The 16,106-nt window shown below is 33.4% G+C and overlaps 2 protein-coding genes across 2 annotated transcripts; one reads left to right on the plus strand and one right to left on the minus strand.

Moving 5' to 3' along the window:
• Positions 1–4,502: 4,502 nt before the first annotated feature.
• On the plus strand, positions 4,503–10,609 carry TRIADDRAFT_54506 (uncharacterized protein; the record flags this gene model as incomplete). The annotated part of the gene is made up of 12 exons (XM_002110431.1): positions 4,503–6,066; positions 6,650–6,773; positions 7,699–7,803; positions 8,274–8,844; positions 8,945–9,037; positions 9,147–9,200; positions 9,380–9,609; positions 9,702–9,744; positions 9,837–9,957; positions 10,005–10,141; positions 10,233–10,368; positions 10,521–10,609. The coding sequence occupies 12 exons, from the start codon at positions 4,503–4,505 to the stop codon at positions 10,607–10,609; spliced, it is 3,267 nt and encodes a 1,088-aa protein (XP_002110467.1).
• Positions 10,610–11,775: 1,166 nt separating this feature from the next.
• TRIADDRAFT_63756 (uncharacterized protein) lies at positions 11,776–14,975 on the minus strand (the record flags this gene model as incomplete). Its single annotated transcript, XM_002110970.1, has 7 exons — positions 11,776–11,843; positions 11,945–12,041; positions 12,282–12,434; positions 12,575–12,676; positions 12,822–12,996; positions 13,192–13,277; positions 14,508–14,975. The coding sequence occupies 7 exons, from the start codon at positions 14,973–14,975 to the stop codon at positions 11,776–11,778; spliced, it is 1,149 nt and encodes a 382-aa protein (XP_002111006.1).
• Between the last annotated feature and the right edge of the window lie 1,131 nt (positions 14,976–16,106).

The following is a 16,106-nucleotide window of genomic DNA, read 5'->3' on the forward strand; positions in this document are numbered from 1 at the left end:
TAAGTAATGGTAACGAGTCTTGCGTAGCAGGAAAGGATTTTAAAGATGTAACTACTATTTTAAAACCGTTACAGATAGCTAGATCGCAGAACTGATCCGATACAAAAATTCCAGTGATCCACTTTTGGCCATTTTTGCGTCGTCCTTATGATTATAATTACTTTAGCGCTATTACAGTGTAAGAATTTTATATTATAAAACAAAGTTACCTTCATCTCAAGTAATATACAAAATACTAGATTTTATGCGAACTTGATAGGCACTGCACTTTATAGCATTATATTAACAACGGTTGAAAAATCAAGTTTACTCCTGTACAAATGAATGCAGCATAATATATATACTTTGTTGTAAATAAGTGTAAATAGTTGATAAAAAAAATAACGAATCAGAGATTTGACGTTGTAATAATTTGCTATGATCATACAGCGTTTAGTCCAACTGAGAGTCAACAATTATATCATATTTAAGTGTTGGAGATGGCCCTAAGAAGTCATAGTCAGTTACCAAAAGAAATGATAAAAGAAAGAGCGTTAATATTGCTATTAATATTTTTGAATATTGGTATTGCATGCATAACACCGGTAAATCGATCGTTACATCTTTGTTCCAACTAAAAACTATACTATCACTATGGCAAATAATTCTATATGGATATAACATCAATCTTTACTTACCCCAGTGCCACACAAACAAAGAAAGCAATAAGAGCCGCGCCGAGATCCAGTCCAATCAGGTGCAGGATTTGTCGGATTGGCCAGATGGTAATTACTTCTAGTAGTAGCTATATGTTGCACATGATTTTCATCGCTTTGACGCTGGCACAGTCGCTTCTAAAAGCATAATAATCCAGTAAAATAATATATTGGTATTACTTTAATTCAAATACTGTACGTAGTCATTCAACATAGGATAAAATATCGTCAATTAGCAATATGAAAACGTAGTTTATCGAGATACGCGTAAATACAATTGGATTATGATTATTAAATCAAATAATAACCAGCCCTAGTCTTGGTGCTTAATAGTTATAGCTATATAACGTGATGTACAGCACATCTTATGAATATCAAACTGTCGAATCCAATTATTCTATACTGATTTATAACTGGTATTGATTCAACTATCAGTAGATACTATTGTGTCTTTCTATATCTGCGTAGCTGGACTCCAAAAGCTGTTTTGACTTTCAGCAACAACAGGGCATTTGTACTTAATCTCAATATACTATAGTATTCTTTTAGAACAATGATACAGAAAATCTATATGATATGGCGTCATTTTGATTCTTATAATTTTTATGTGCTAATAACTTTTAATGTACGGATATTACAGTATCGTGATAGTAGATATATTATATATAGAGATATATGGTTTGATTCAAAAACATCAAGCGTGCTTTTCGTTGAATTTACATAAATATGACGCCACTAAAATATTGATGAAAAATCATGTTAAAATGGCGTATGAGGTAAAAATAGGTAGAAACATAATGAACCCTTACAGTTATAGCCAGTAGGTGTAAGAATTCTATTAGGATGACATCGACACTGTTTAAAAATTCTAAAATCGAATAATTTCTGGATTGCATAATGACTCATGAGCTACCAATATCCTAGTATACAGTGACTGTGTAGTAGTAGCGTCAGTAACGACTGTGTAAACAAAATGACAGAAGTAAAGGAACTATCAATATTAGATAGTCTTAAGGGATAAAGTGCATAGAGTACTATCGTTCTAAATAGTTAATTATTGAATAAGTCTAATAGGACTAGTTTTGCTGCTATTGTGAGTGATACCCTTTAGTAAAATAGTCTTATTTCTTGATCTTGATATCAATATAGCCAATAACTACAGTACACTTGTCTATTTGCTGTACAGCCATGCCAACGGTACAATGGCGCGTTGTATACAGTACAGTAATTATGCATTTATCATTGATTCATCAAGTTCAAGCTATTCAATCACCTTTGGCAATCTCATTTTATAATGGTCAATAAAATACTGACTATCAAGTATAGTTAATGGGCTAAGTAAATAGGATTCTACCTCATGGTGTTATTAATGCTACTGATGTGTGTAATTAGTGAATTAATCGGATGTCAGTAAAGTGGGAGATTAACTCGTCCATGGCTGTTTCATCGGTCAATACTAATGTGTTAAATAATGCTTTAATCGTCTATCAACAATTCCTACACATCCAGTTAGCCACTAATATCAAAAGATAAGTAGTAAAATGGATTGGATCGAGAAAAAAAAAGCTAGGATGCGCCTGCATCTCAAGTTGGAGTGCTGCAGCTGTTTACCATGAATTCAATATTCACATGTGTAGACAATCATTTCCCATCATAGAAAAGTAGCGTATCATTATCATTTGGTGATGGTAAATACCATATCTATCAATCTATCTATATTTACATAGTACATACGCTATTTTGCAGAGGAATGTGTTCATTTATTTCAAATGATCTCTTATGTCTGCGAAGATTTTCGACCATCTTTTTCCAGGAAATGCTACTTGGCGCTCAAAGGCAGCAACGCTTTGTTTTGGAGCTTATCACTTACACTGCAGTCGGCAGGTCTCACGCCGCGTCGCATCAATCAATGGATTGTGCCCCCTGTGGACACGCGGACATACAGACAGAAGACTACAGTCCATGCCGTACAGTGTACAGTCTACAGTACAGTCTATTCGTACTGTACAGTACTATACACTGTACTGTACACCCTAATAATGGTGCGGAGGTCCGAGAATCAGGAACTTGAGGCTTCACAGTCCTTTTTTCAATGTAATTAGTAGTACAGTACTGGACATGGGTAATTCTAAATTTTATTTTATTTGAACTACTTCTTTTTTTTAAGTTGGGTAACAAGTTACTCAAAGCTACTGCCACCCGGTGAATGGAAGCCGCTGTTAACTAGTCCTACAGCATACTCGTAAACTATGACATGGACTACTGTACTTCACTGTACTAGAGTACGACCATGACTATGACTACTGTAGAGTACTGTACTGTACTTGCAACATTAATACTGTACTGGATCTCACGACATGGAGCCGTGACAGACATTTTTGGTTGAGTACAGTAGTCGCTGACCTGACAGGGTGAGTCTCAGCCCGACGTATTGATTGACGTCCAAGGTCATGAGATGATATCGATAATGATGGTTGCCAGTCAAGAGACTTGACGATGCGTAAACGCGCTCTTTTCACACTGCAGCACTATACTGAATGTATAAGTATTGCAACTTTTACAAGACACACATGATGTATGTATGTGTCCCTTTCTTTTTAGTAGTCTCTGCTTAGTGTACACTGTGTACAGTGTACATTATTATAATGTCACTGACAGTCTGCCATTATTACTGATGTACTTTTACCTTTCATCTTAACAACCGCTATGTACACACACTGGACAGACGGCCTATCCTATCCTGATGGCACATTTGCCAATGAATTACAGTACTGTACTGTACAGGAAAACTTTTCTCAAGACTTGATGTACTGTACAGTACTGTACGTCACATTGCTGACGACTGACCAGTGACCACCAACCAAGACTCAGACGCCTCTACCGTGTACAGTACACAGTATAGCAGTGTACACTGTACACTGTAGACTAGGACCGCCTGCAGTTATCATAACTTGGTACTAAAATAGGGTAACGCACAATACGAGTTCTTTCAACGAGTCATTCCTTTATATCAAAATTGTATAAAACCTATCAAAAAGCATCTAATGTTCATTTTTACTTTACAGTACTAACAGACAGCCAAGGAGGTTATCAAATCAACCAAATCACGGTAATAATGTTATTGCAGCCTTGTTTCACTTTAATAACTTGCCATTTCAATGGATAAAAGTCTATTTAATGACACTGTGGTTGATTCGTCCTTATTTTTATCAACTTAGCTTACAGAAATGAACGCATAGAAAGCTTACCAGCCTGCTGTATTACTCCAATGTCAACGGATTCAAAGGAAAACAACGCAATATTACTGCCATCTCAAGCAGCTTGTCCTATACTGTCGTACACCTACAATTTCATACTATTCAGCAAAAAAAGCCCTTTAGAAAGGAAAAAAGTTAATTAACTAACTGTTTTTCTAAAAAAAAAAGTTAATTAAAGTCCAATCGTTGGTGTATCTTCATTGACAATTTCAAGAAACGTCAATGCTTTCGATACAGTGAACATATGACTTGGGCGTGTTTATCGTACGCTTGGCACTCTCTTGCACTTCCATACTAATACTGTAATAGTATCACTAAACCGCGACGGTAGATTGCACCTCATAAACACACCCTGAAACGTATCGTACGTACAGCACAGTAGATGTCCCAAGTCGACGTACTACTGTACTACGCGGAATTCAATATACCCCCACCCAGAAAAATTCAAGAATAAATAAATACAACCGCCGAATAATTATTAATTTAGTGCTATCAAAACAGCATTCAATCTTCTAGTCATCCATTTATCAACTTGCAGCTTAAAGACGTAATGACATCTTTTCGTAATTTAGCAATGTCAGTCGGCGAAGACCAAGATCAAGAAGAAGAAAAGAGCATTTTCCATCATGGTACCGTCAACAATTTGGCCAAAATGTTTGGTCAAAGTACATCTAGTCAAAGTTATAATTCTCGACAACGTAAAGTGCCAAACGTTGGTGGGGAACAATCTCCAATGAACAGAAATGTAAAATCGAAGATCAATGCTACAAATTCCAATACTTATTCAAATCCGCCATTAAACCATTCTAATTCTAATGATGATGAAAACATCACCCGAGAAAACTTTAGACCATCTACTCGAGTTAAAAATGGAACTCAACTGTTGACCAAGAATAATCCTGATAGCGTAACCGACAACGTAGCAGGACGCAAAACAAACACTAATGTTAATGTAAAAGGGAAGAACAACCGTTTACCTACTAAAGTAATCAATCACTTATCCAATCAAGATAATTCTCCAAGTGTTTTTAAAGTCAAGTTAAAAAAAGTCGGTATTGAGAAATTATTACAAGAAGACGAAGAGAAAAGGAAAGCAAGTGTTCAAGATGAACAAATGAATCAATCGTCCTTCGATACTGTGAATGCCAAACTGAACTACCAAATACCGCAACGAACAAAAATGGATGATGATGATGACCATAATAGATATGTGATAGCAAGTAAACAATCACCAAATCAACTTGACCATGATATGAATTACAATTCAATCCGGACTAATCCAATTACGGATAATACCGATTCAAACATTGAGAATAAAATGATAGAAGAGAATAACACTATAAGTGAGGATAAAGAAAGTGCAAAAGATAATTCTCAGATAACCTCATTGCCTCCTTTGGAAAAGAAAACAGCAAAGCCTGATAATGTTGATATCACTTCAGGTCTATCAGTTTACACTAAAGGCAAGTATGTACCTCCTCCTTCAGTCAAAGAAAATTATGACCATAATCAATCCGTTAAACCCAACAGTAACGATTTTACCCCCTCGCTTGGTAAAAAATCCAACACTAGCGCCAGGTTAGCCTACAATTTTGCTAAAACTGGGAAAAAGAAAACTTCAAAAGACAATACACCAATTCTTCCAAAGTCGCAAAATTCAGCCTATCAATTTAGTAAAACTGCATCCAGTCCTAAAAATCAACCAACCAGAGATGATAACCAAGACGAAATAAGCTATAGCACTTCTAATATATCATCATCTAAATCTGTGACTGACGCGAATAATTTTGGCCATTTTATCAAAAAGAAGTCGAAAAGCGTGGATAAAAATCCACGCATAGTAGAACAAATTAATTCCAATTCAATAAATGAGCAAAACAGTGACCAACAGTTACCGGCATCTGGTAAATCGATTCTTAAATTATCATCTAATTCCGATAAAAAGGTTCCTTCTAGTGTCAAATTTTCCAATGATCAACCCCAAATTAATTTTACGCATTCTGCTGACGACTACGAACGAGTCATTGATATCGATGCTGCATTAAACGTAGCGCAAAATGAAATTGAAAAAAGCCTACGTAATATGGATTTAGTTCCCGTAGAATTGGCTAAATGTAAGTATTTTAAAATATTCATAGTGCAAGTCTGTTACCCTGTAAAAATTAATTAATTATGGATAGTACAAGTCAATAAATTCGACTTCGCTTCCCAAATTTAAAGAGGTCCTCTTTTTACTTTTTCTAATTTAGATTATAATTATCGATCTAGTCTATACATTCGAGTTATAGGCATTAATTAAATTATTATTCTTGGTAAAAAATAGGAATTTTAAAATACGTATAAACAATAAATTTTATTATTTACGGGTATATAGCTATTGTAATTAATTAGCGTTGTGGTTTAACTCAAAAGGTAGAGTGCGGCATACCCAATCTTGATAATATGTGAAGTATATTATAGTTAAATTTTTTATTTTATAAAATACAGTAGTTAAAAATCAATCACGTTATTTCACAAATAGAGATCGACCGAAATATATCTTCTGTTTTACACAATGATAATTAATCTATGAATCAATCATTAATCCTACGTGTGCGTATAAAAGTGTATATCTCTCTATTCTTTAGAGTGCAATAGCATTGTTATTCATATTCGATCTTTGACATAAATTATATTATCTTATCGATCTATTGTTAGACGATAAACCTTTAGGTGTAACAATCAAGAAAGTATGGGTTGGAGAAAATGGCGAAGGAGACGATTTATTATCTGTTTATATAGACTCAATTGTGCCTGGTGGAATCGCCGATCGAAGCAAAAAGTATAGTAATCTTTTTTAAGAGTTTAATTTTAAAACGCAACTATTATTCTGCTAAATGTAACTAATACAGTGGCCCGATTGATAAAATCTTAAATCTACTTATACAGTATAAACATTGTACTGTGCTGATAGGCGCATTTTTTTTATACGTACGAGACTAGGGACCGCTCAAGAAATATTTATAATCCCCATGTTATATAGGGAGTGTAACCGGGAGAAAAATTTCTTGAGAGGTCCCTGACAAAATATAGGATTGGAAATTTCTATGATACGCGTATATCATCTATAGTCATACAGTTAGCATAAATATATCCATTGAGAATGACGTCAGTTAGATTTTTATGCTGCTATACAATTATTTGTTATGTTAATTTAAATTTCCGCCAGTTACTTCCATCTACAAAGAATCATTTAATACCTGAATTTTTTTTATACAGAAATTCGATCTGATTTTATCCATAGTAGTCCTTTCTATATCTTGGCTTTAATGTTAGCAAGAGAGCGTAGTCAAATAACAGTCACTGTATCATGCGTGAAAATGATGTATACTTCACTACTGCTATTATTTTTACCATCAATAGACATACAACGCAAGCGTAATCATTTATATCCTGTAATATTTGTTTAAGATCAACTAGGCTTAGGGAAAACGAACTATTAAGTTCTATTCAATTCTACAATAATTGATGAATAGATATCATTTTTAATTATTAAAAGAGATTTATTTGATTTCATAAACCCCCTTACTTGTATTGAGTTATTATTGCTATTTACGGATATATCAGAATAGTATTCATATATGCTAATAATAGTATTGTATGATAATCGCTCACGATTCATTAAAAGTCTCATTTTTGACGAAATAATTTCATTTTTCCTCTATCAATGATTTCAAATCTGATGTATTTTCTTTCTTAATTTATAGTGTTCGTGTTGGCGATTTAATCGTTCAAATAGACCAAAATTCACTTATAGCTGCGACTGGTAGTGATATTGGTAAAGCTTTAGCAGGACTTAACGGCATAGTAAAGTAAGTCTATACTGACTATTATAGTCACAAAAACGATTCTGATTTGCACATAAAAATGTTACAAAATTTCCTTCTTTGCATGATCATCAATATACCAATATATCGGATTTGATGTACTGTACCTTCACAAATTAACTATTGCATGCTTATCTTGTACAATAATGAAAGAAAAGACGAAATAAGAAATCGTATTAGTGCTGGTTATAATGTTATCACTATGTACTTTCTCTCCCATAAAGTTACTTATGGGGGAGATAAAATGTAGGGAAATGAACAAAAATTTCATACCTATTTGGTTCATTTTTTCTTTTAATATATAAGTCAGTTAAATAAATATATAAAATAGTTTTGAGATAAGTATAATTCTGGAAAATTAATTCATTGTCCATTATATCTACAATAGATATATCATGTAACATTGTTAATGAAGCAAATTTTGCTCTTACTAAATTTATCAACGTTATCAACAGATTTGTTTTTGGTCGAGAAAAGCCGAAACAGAAAATTAGTGACACTTATTCTGTGGAAAAACAGACGATTAAGAATAGTCAAGAGGTTAAGCAGAATTCAAATACCGTACGCTCCGTGCCTACAAAGACAAAACCTATTCCTAATGTATCGGTACCTCCAGTTGATGAATCTTCAGATGAAGACGATGGAGACGAATCAGATAGTAGCGTTGAAGGTGCTTACCACTTTGGAAACGCTGACAGTGATGGTAGTGTAGATGGTGATAAAGAAGTTGGCAGAGTCCCACCTGTACAAATCACGGAAAATAAAAAGAATCTTAAGGCAGATCCTATCAAAGTAGCGGCATTGAAGCAAGTAAATAATACTAAACAGAATGCTACGATAGGTATCACTGCCAAGAAGGAAGAAGAGATCAAAATTAATGCACCTTTAATAAGTCAAAAAGAAAAGAATATAGAGAAGAATAACACCAGTGCAATGGTTAATACACCTAGTACGCCTGCCATTCCAATTTCCGAACAAACAGCAAAGTTAGAGCGAGTTAAATGTCTAGAAAAGGAACTGCAAGAGGTACCCTTAAATCCTATTAACCACACATATAAAACAGTGATGAAATCCATTGCAATAGCTATTTTTAGACAAGATTAAGTAATTTGATGTTTTACGATAGACCAAAGCGATGTTGAATGTTGCTCAAGATAAAGTTACCAAAAATACCACGAATGTTGAACAAATCAAATCACTAGAAAAAGAATTACAAGAGGTTAAATATGTTCTCATTATTTGCTATTACAATTTAAAAGTTATGTTTATTTAGCTGATCGTATTGTATGCTTACAAAAAAATGAAATATTGATATTCTCATCCAATAGACTAAAACGACATTGGATATTACTGAAAGCAAATTAACAGCTACTACTAATAAGGTCAGGACAGAATTAATGAACTTTACTCGATTGTAGCTCGTTCAAAGGCATTGTAGTATATTGCGGAAAGAAATTTAAGAGCGATTAATACATACAAAAATGATACATATCTAAAATTATCTTAATGCTGTACTTTTAGCAATTGATTAACGTTTGATTTTCATGTCATCACTTAACAGATCGCTGAATTTGAAAAATCGAGTAATCAAGTCCTAGCATTAGAAAAAAAATTATTAGAAGACCAAATAGATAGATGGAAAAATCGCGCAGAAACTGCTGAAAAACGCTTGTCTGTAGTTGAAATCCAATGTGATAATTTAAGATCTGACCTTCTCGAAACAAAACGACAAAGTACCTTACTGATGGAGCAATTCTCCTTATTGAAAGAGCAAGTCTTCAATACTAATAAGTGAGCTTAAATCTTCCAATTTTCGGGCGCTTTTATAAACGTTAAGCACTAGTGCCAACTCATTATTTGCAATGATTATTTTATTCATCAAGATATGATCCGAAAGATAAAGAATCAATACCTGATGATAGTGACGTTAGTCCTATTTAAGCAACATTTATAGTATTAAAAGCCGTACATTATTTGATCTTATAGCGTGATATTGTAATACTTTAACATTTCAACAGGAGAGTTCAGCAAATGGTTCTTCAGAAGAGAATTCTATAGGTCCACCAAAGCCTCCTCGAGGTAAACGTGCTGCTCCTCCAATACCGGTTTCGTCACTTGATAAGGATGATCCCGATGAAGGTTTGTATCTTGAAATAGCTTTTCGTTATTCGTAAATAATCTGTTAGTCAAATTAATTCAAATCCTTCACCTTCTAAAAACCCATAAAATTGAAGCAATCGATTCTGAATCAGAGTTGGCAGTAAATTCATCTGAAGAGCAACCTAACAATGTACCGGTATCCGCGCGTGCAAATCAAATTCAGGTTACTTTGACGGTTTAAACAAAACTGCATTCTCTTTTTTTCAGGATTAGTACAACACTTCTTAATTAATTATCTTTCAACTTCATTTTAGCAGCCAAGTTCTAGCACCGATTCATTTCAACACTATAGCAAGTCTCATCCCGATATGTTTGTAGAAAAGAAAAAGAATATTTTTCATAAACTTAAGTTTGGTCGTAAATCCAAGAAAACATACAACTTTGACGGAGGTAAAATGTAGTTTTGATCTTAAATGATCAAGTTAAGCTAATATTATAAGTAGCTGATTAATTACAAAGAAACTGTCGTAAAGCTTTATACTAGGTTTTAATGTTGTTTATAATTTGACGGAAATGATTTCTTTCTTTACAATAACTTATAGCTAATAGCGAGGTTGCTTATGTTAATGAAGATGCCCCAACGGTTGCTGTCGGGGAGATAACTGTGAGAAGAAGTAGAGATGACCTTTAGATTTTCTTCCTATCATGTACTTGCGTTGGCCATACGCTCAAGAATCGTTTATTTATACGATATAAGTTTTGAACCTAATCTTTCAAGACTGTGAAGAAAACATTTTATGACAATATTGAACTTTGTTTACTTTTTACTGAAACTAATGTTTGCGTTTTATGAACATGGTAGACAGTCAGCGATTGGCAGGATGGCAAAATTTATACCGTATAAACATTATTTAAATTAAATGTACGCATGATTCAAGGTTTTAGTTATAATTATGTAATGCTTATGTTGAGTAACCACCGAAATCTTTTTGCTGATACTATAAACACAGTACTACGCTATTATTATAAGAGAATTTCGGTTGTTTGATTGGAAATATGAAATATTTTTACCTATTGATATATACACTATGATATGATATTATATAGCTAAAGCTGTTTTCTTTAATAACTACGTTAACGCGTATAAATTGGACGACTGAAATTGCAAATTGATACTGTACAAGGTTGCGCAGTACGGCCTTTTTTGATATATTGTTGATTTGTATTACAGCTTTTGTACATTTATTCTAAATTTCAATTAAAATATTATTTCTGGTAATTATCAGAATAATTAACGAATGAGACGTTATACGTATTAAATGAAAAATTTTCTATTTCTACTTTGTTGTATTAGCTTAAGATTGAAATTCATGTACGAATGTTATATTTGGTATTTGCTCAAACATCAACAGTATAGCCAAAATTTATTAAGAATTTTCAATCGTATGTTACATAAATGGTTGTAATTATCCTGTAAGAATACTGGGAGTGATAAAAATTCTTGTAAGCGAAACGCATACAGCGAGCATTTTTTATTTCTGTTACGTAAAACAGCTACTTTAATTTTGATGGTAAACATGGATAGGTGAAAAATGCTTTAAACCTTAGCAATATTTAATAAAGAGATTGCCGTGAATTTATATTGCTAACAAATAAACGCAGTTCATTGATAATTATAGTAATACAACATCTTTATGTACTGTATGTCGTTTTCAGTATCAAAAATGTTTAAGCAATTAGTAATTAATTTTTGAATACGCGTAAAGAGATTAAATAATGCATTATTAAATCAATATTAAATCATCCTGTAGTTTACGCGTATATCTTAGTAGTCCCAGAAAAGTCAAATTTTCATTTCTATTCTGTTTTTCCATAATTAGTAGATTTGAAAGCTACTAAATGAGCCAGGAAGGATAAATCTTCACCTTGAATAAACCGAATTTGAACAGTTTTATAAAAATTTTAGTAAATTCTTTACAAAAAAGGGAATAGAACCGCACTACGCTAATTAGTTTTATATACCAACCTGTGTGAGAAACTGATAAATTAACCCAATCGCGAAGCCAATTACGCATTTCATCATCTGTTAAATTCGCTGCATTTAGGCCTCTATCAAAACATGCCTAGAGCATTTCGTTGCGACAAAAACAACATCATTACATACAGTCGATGAGAAGTTAAGCGTTCTTGCTATAAAATGCTATAAACTGATTTACTGTGTGTACTCCAAATAGTAAATGTTAATTGCATCTACTATACTACAACATCGTCTAAGGTAAGAGTGAATTGTACTGAACATGAATAGTACGGCAACATCCAAGTGAAAAAAATTGTTATGTATGAGTATAACAAAGTGTAGAAACCTTTTCCAGTTCTTTATGTGAAAGATCGGTAACGTTCTCTCTAGATAAGGCTTGATCATCCAATTTAATTTCTTTTAGTAAACCCTTTAAGCGCCAGGCAAGAAGCCCAGTAGGTAAATATTGTAAAAGGAACCAGGATTGGCTCAATACCGACTAGAATATAGAAAGTTCAATTATAAAAGCAGAAAATTAATATGGGATAAAAATTTGATTTCAGTAATTGACGCAATCCATTTTTATCCTTTCAAAAATGATAGGTTAAGCACACAGCCTACAGAGAACTGCTAACGTACTAAATGTTTATAAGGTAGCTTGGAAAGGCTTAATGATGAATCTTTGAATGACTGAGCTATCTCTTCGATTTCTTCATTTGTCGGATCATGTTTTTCTAAGATCTTGTTGAGATTACAGATAGATTAGACATTAAACATACAAAGATAACAATGAATATACAGAAAAATATAACCACTTAGCCAATTATGATAATACCTACAGCCATTCAAGACCTTTATTTGATAAGAATTGACAATGGTAATTTACCTTTTTGCAGATGGTAGTCAAACGATTAGAACTGATCTTTTCTCCAATTTCTGATAGATTTTCTAAAGTTTCTGGATAGCCTTTACGTCTGGACTTTATATCCAATTGAGGAAAGTCGACTCTCTGCCTTTCATTGTAGAATTGCGGCGATAGAGCAAGCCTGGGACTTATAATGCTAGAGAATCGTTGAAAATATCATCAGACATGACGCACTGCATGCTGGGCTTTATAGATGGATTAGTTCCATTAAGTAAGAGCTAATTACAAGTTGTAATGATTTACAACTTTAGTAGAAAGTAGATATACTGTAAGTACTGTACATACCGAAAGAAGGCGATAATACTAATTTCTATCAGATATTTCTACTAACATGAATAATGGTGCAAGGTAAGCTCCACTTGCAGGTAACATAAAGATAAATACTAGTGGGAAGGCTTTGCGAAGATCTCGGCTAGTCTGAAAATTAAAATTAATACAATTCATGCGTATTCCTTCTAGAATTACGGGTACTGTATATCAGTTCATTTATCTATCGATTACAATGACATGATGCCACCATACTGCAGTACATAAATAATAACTCTTAGTCGAATTTAAAAAAGCTGACTAGTAATTTCAGCAAGCAATATTAAATAACGTAAGGCCATTTCTAATACAAATAAGCGCCTATAATTATTGGTTAACATTTAAATGAAAAATAATTACGATTTTTCTTCTAAGAAATTATGGAAAGCTTCTGTAGAGTGAAAATATTGTATAGCTATTAAATGAAACTGCATATTCAAAATCTGTTTGCTTGATTTCGTAATTATACTCGTAAATATGATTGACCTATTGTAAAATAAATCGATGTATGAAACTATGATTTAAGTATAAATTTGCCTACTGTCAATTTTTCAGCGTATAACGCACGAAATAATTATGAGCAAAAGTACGAAAATGGCTTTGAAATATGATAACTATCCTAATAAGTTAAAAGTATATCATAAGTTATCATAAGTTATAAATTGACCCCTTCAGCAATAAGTAATATTTTAGCAGTATACTTATCTTTATCAATTACTGCATAATATCTACTTCATCTGTTAATTGGCTAATTAAATAACTGAGTTTTACAGCTGTACAATATCAGCTCACTGTTGCATGTTTCGAAATTCGAAGGCTGCTGACTAATTATTATTGCACAGGCTATAAATAATTGTTGCATTCAAGTATATGTAGTGTTTTGAATTGCAGACTACATACGAGTATGCACGTACTGTATATTAGGCGCAATGCTATCAACAGGAAATATTTATTTTTCATTTAACTTACACCTCTGAGTCAAATTTTTGTCTATAACGATGATGTTTAACATTTGATTATAGAATGATATAGGCTCATCATTGATTGATTATAACGCCTTTGTACAATAATGACAAAAAGAGGATAGTGTAATTCTAGTTGTTAAGTAATTCAATGTTGGAATGCTGAAGAAAGTATGTCTTCATTTTATAAGGTCTACTCTACAACGTTGTAGAATATGGATCGGTTACTAAGCTATATAATTGGTATTCGATTCTTTAGATAAAAACTCATGTAGTAACGTCCACATGATTGATTCACAATCGGTTCATCAAGACATTCAAAATGCAAATACTGAAAATAATTTAAGCAAATGGTGTGGACACATTGCTTTGAGCCTACCTGTACGATTTTGTAATACTCAGCTCTCGTCAATTTGGTATAATCATAGTTATTGGCTTTTAATTTCTTCTTATTAGCTCTGGAAGCTTTATAATCATACCACAATTCTTTACAGCCTGGTATTAAAACGTCTTTCACCATCGACTTGGCAGCACCAAAAAAACCTTTCTTTTTAGGTTCTGTCGGCTTATTCGTATCAGTTGGTTTTTCTTGACTAGCAGGTTTGCTTTCTGTGCTGTAATATTGTCTAGGCAAGGTTACAGCCAGAATTGGACTAGCATCCAAGAAGAATGCATTGGTGTTAGGACTGTGAATGGGTTTTGTCTTGGTATTTAGTCCAATAACAGTTAGAAAGCGTACTTGATTGATCTCTCCAATGTGCGATGTACATTGATAGGCTTGAGTTAAAGCAGCAGTTGACGGCAATCTTTGTGACTTTGCAATGTTTAAAATACGAAAAGCGCTCATTTTGCAACTTGTAGTAGGGCTATATCAAGAATAATGTAGTCTATTATAATTAAAACCTGACTTTGAAAGTGGTTCGAAGCAAGTGAAATCTGCAAGGACGTATATAATGTATACGAAGGAGAAAAAATTTGACAACTTTCGATTGCAACTGGTACTGTCGATTCAATGACGATTATATTTTAATCTTCAAGGTATCAATGGTAGAAAAGCTGGATAGAAGTAATGAGCGGTTAAATTCTAAAGGTGAATATCAAAGTATGCTATCGATTGCTGTATAAATCTTTCAACGTTCAAATTCGTACTTTGAGCTTTAAGTTGGCCTTCATTGTTTACATTGACCACATTGATTAAGGCATTGATTGGTTAGAACTTGTAGCAAGCGACAGAAGAGCTCGAAATGATTTTGCATACCGCAGAGACGCTACGTTGTTGTTTTTATAATCCTTTTTAAGCATAATAATATGTATGCATTGTAACTATACATACATGCAGCTTCAAATTTGCTACAGCAGTGCTCTCTTTTTAGATTTATAGCTTATATATTGTACATTATTAGAGACCCTTCAAGAGTCTCTACTGGACATCAATCCATCATTTCGCTGGATAGACAAATCTATCCAAGTGGCGAGAGTCCAAGTGTTCAAGGTCACGCCATCCGAACATCCATATACACTCAGGTCTAGACCCAATCATGAAGATCTTTTTACACAGTGTACAGTACAGTACAGTACAGTACAGTACAGTACAGTGTGAACCAGTTCGAATCAGAGTACTTTAAGGTATCCTAAAATCACGAGTGTGAATCAAAATGTAATAAGAATTATACGAATATAAAGCTGAATAACTTAGTGACGAGAGTCGAACTGTGAAAGGCCACGCCATCCGAACGTCCATATGCAGTAAGACCCAACCATGAAGATCTTTGTACACAGTGTACAGTACTAACACTCTGACAGTACAGTACCGTACTGTGCACTGTAGCGTTTTAGACAGTAACTGTACTGTACTGTACAGTACAGTATCACGAATCTGCGATAGAATGGGACGAAATGATCGAATGAGTTGAACTGTGAAAGGTCACGCCATCCGAACATCCATATGGGACCCAAACATGAAGATCTTTATACAGTA

Source organism: Trichoplax adhaerens, genomic scaffold, assembly GCF_000150275.1.
Source record: "Trichoplax adhaerens TRIADscaffold_3 genomic scaffold, whole genome shotgun sequence".
NCBI classification, from domain to species: domain Eukaryota; kingdom Metazoa; phylum Placozoa; class Uniplacotomia; order Trichoplacea; family Trichoplacidae; genus Trichoplax; species Trichoplax adhaerens.